General features: G+C 35.7%; 1 protein-coding gene across 1 annotated transcript; it reads left to right on the plus strand.

Annotated features, from left to right (window-relative positions):
* Positions 1-947: 947 nt before the first annotated feature.
* LOC145130626 (pentatricopeptide repeat-containing protein At1g77170, mitochondrial-like) lies at positions 948-2478 on the plus strand. Its single transcript, XM_079065401.1, has 2 exons — positions 948-972; positions 1061-2478. The coding sequence occupies exons 1-2, from the start codon at positions 948-950 to the stop codon at positions 2476-2478; spliced, it is 1443 nt and encodes a 480-aa protein (XP_078921527.1).
* The last annotated feature ends 466 nt before the right edge of the window (positions 2479-2944 follow it).

Raw genomic sequence — 2944 nt, forward strand, 5'->3', positions numbered from 1 at the left:
TTAACCAATCACATGCGAAGAAACAGTAAAAAAAAAAGTTTAACCAATTACATGTGTCATCTTCGTCCATTTCCATGACCACTCCACAACCAAGCCACTGGACACCGAGACGGTGTTCACACGTGATTTGGCCGTCCACCTCAGCTCTCACGCGTTTTTTTGACACCCATTCCGATTAGCCTTAGGCAATCCAGAGTAGAGCTTCAAATAACACGTGAAAGTCTATGTAGCAGCCCAAGGGACGTATGAACACCGCCCTGGCTTGGGTGTGGAGTGGGTGCAAAGACGGGCCAAGATAACCAATAACAATTAAGCAGCAGCAACAAACAACTTCGCTTTCATCCAAATTCTTTTTTTTATTGAAGTTACAATCATGGTCCATGAAAGTGTTTCTTTGTTTTTCATTATACCCTTTTACTTATCTTTAAATTAAATTAAACCATCAAAAATATATATATATATATATATATATATATATATATATATATATATATATATATATATATATATACTAGTTTATAACCCGTGGAAACCACGGTTACAAAATTAATTAAACTTTAATAGTAAAAAAACTCAAAATTATTAATCACTTATTTTAAATAAATTATTAATTAATAGATTTTTTAGTTATATAAAATTATAATCATTGATTTAAATAAATATGTAAAATTATCACTTTATAATTTGTATTAATTTAATTTTAATTTTTATTCTAATGTTATTAATTCAATATAATTAGAGTTGAAAATTTAAAATTTGAAATTTGAAATGGATAATCAATAGGTTGGCAAGTGACATGCATTAATTAGGAGACATAATAAGGTGATACATGACAAAAGAAAAATAAAATATGTATTAATTATGAAGACCTAATATGGTGACAAATGTCAAAAGGAGAATAAAACTATTTTTTTATTAGAATAGGGAATGGATATATATGACAACTGATGGCGTGTTGGGCGAAATTAGCAGGTACAGCGTTTTATGTTTTTAATATATATTCTTTTGCATTTTTGTTACTAACTCTCAAATATATAGTTTTTTTTTCTTAAATCAAAAGATGAACAGAAGATCTTGGTTGATGGATTTTGCCTTGTATTCCGGTCATCCGCACAGATGAACAGAATCATCCATCTACTGAAAAACTGTACCTCCGCCTCTCACATCGACCAGATCCAAGCTCAACTCATCCATCACCATCGCCACCTCTATCTCAACATTACCGTAGCCCACTACTTCATCGCTGCCTGCAAATCCTTTTCCCTCTTAACCTCGGCTTACCTCCTTTACACCCGTCACCTCGATTTCAAACCCCGCGTCTGCATATGCAACACCCTCATCAAAGCATTAACGCCTCATGCTTCAATATCATTCTACGCCCACATGAACCGCAACTCCATTTATCCCAACAGCTACACCTTCCCTCTTGTCCTTAAATCCCTCTCCGACCTTAAAGACACCTTAAGAGGCCTAGCAGTTCATACACATATCGTTAAACTGGGTCATCTTAATGACATTTACGTTGAAAATTCATTGATGAGTATGTATTCGTCAGGTGGGGAAATGGGGCTGTGTCGCCAGATGTTCGATGAAATGTCTCAAAGAGATGTGGTCTCCTGGACGGTTATGCTTACCGGATATAGACAATGTGGGAAGCTTAATGATGCATTATTGACATTTAACCAAATGCATTATGCAGGTGTGGCGCCTAATCAGGTGACCATGGTTAATGCGTTAGCAACATGTGCGAGTTGTGGTGCTATTGACATGGGTGTTTGGATACACGAGTTTATAAAGAGGAACTCGTGGGAACTTGATGTGATCTTGGGGACTTCATTGGTCAACATGTATGGAAAATGCGGTAGGATTCAAGATGCTATAGATGTTTTTCTTAGCATGGAACAGAAGAATGTGTTCACTTGGAATTCCTTTCTTAAGGGTTTAGCCATGACAAAACATGTTGAAGAGGTGTTGTGGTGGTTTTCAAGAATGGAACAAGAAGAAGGTATCAAGCCTGATGAAGTGACTTTGGTTGTGGTACTATCTGCTTGTGCTCATTCTGGATTAGTACAAAAGGGGAGAGAAATCTTTTCTTCATTATTTAACAGGAAATACGGGTTTCTTCCAAATGCCAAGCATTATGCTTGTTTGGTTGATCTTTTAGCACGTTCGGGTTCTTTAAAAGAGGCCATGGAAATCATCAAGGAAATGCCGTTTGAGCCTAGTAAAAGTGTATGGGGAGCTCTTTTTGCTGGGTGTAGAGCTCATGGGGACATGGAAATGAGCGAGCTTGCAGCTTGGAAACTTATAAAACATGCACCAAATGACCATACTTGCTATGTTGAATTGTGTAGTTTGTACACTGATATGGGAAAGTGGAGTGAATTGGAAAGAGTTCAATCATTGATGAGGGCAAACGGGCTTAAGAATGATTCAGGAGTTGCTCCCTTGGAACCCAAATACATGATTACCTATTAGTCGAAGGTGTTGTTTGATTTTTGAGTTAATAGAGATGAAACTCGACTTAATCTAATAAGCTATACATGAGTGCTTTTTTTACTTAATGCACAAAAAGCGACAGGGTCCTAACCTTTTACAAATTTGCCAATCATTTTTCTTTTTTTCTTCCATTGTGGTATGTCTTTTTCTTAAATATTTTTAAAGGAAAATGACACCCTTAAGTTTTTTTTATTTTTTTCGGTTTTACCTGTCGGTTACACGTGGTAGCCACGTTGGCTGGCTGCTGACTATGTATCTTGGTTGATGTAAGCCACGCCAACGCACCAAAATGAAAGGAAACGAGAACTCATGATTTTGTAATTAGTAACATCCGTTTTGTATATGTTAGTACACTTTGATACGTATTTAATGTATCTTTCAGTAATACTTATTTTTTCATATTATTCAAGTATTAAATACATATTTTTGGGTATTATAATGTATA

The sequence above is a fragment of the Lactuca virosa genome, chromosome 8 (assembly GCF_052849685.1).
Source record: "Lactuca virosa cultivar CGN04683 chromosome 8, Lactuca_virosa_CGN04683_v6, whole genome shotgun sequence".
Taxonomy (NCBI): domain Eukaryota; kingdom Viridiplantae; phylum Streptophyta; class Magnoliopsida; order Asterales; family Asteraceae; genus Lactuca; species Lactuca virosa.

Bases quoted from the DNA above. Each gene is read 5' to 3' on its own strand.
- LOC145130626 (XM_079065401.1), top strand. From the start codon at position 948: ATGGCGTGTTGGGCGAAATTAGCAG. The intron at 973-1,060 runs GTACAGCGTTTT...TTAAATCAAAAG, and splicing joins GTGTTGGGCGAAATTAGCAG to ATGAACAGAAGATCTTGGTT.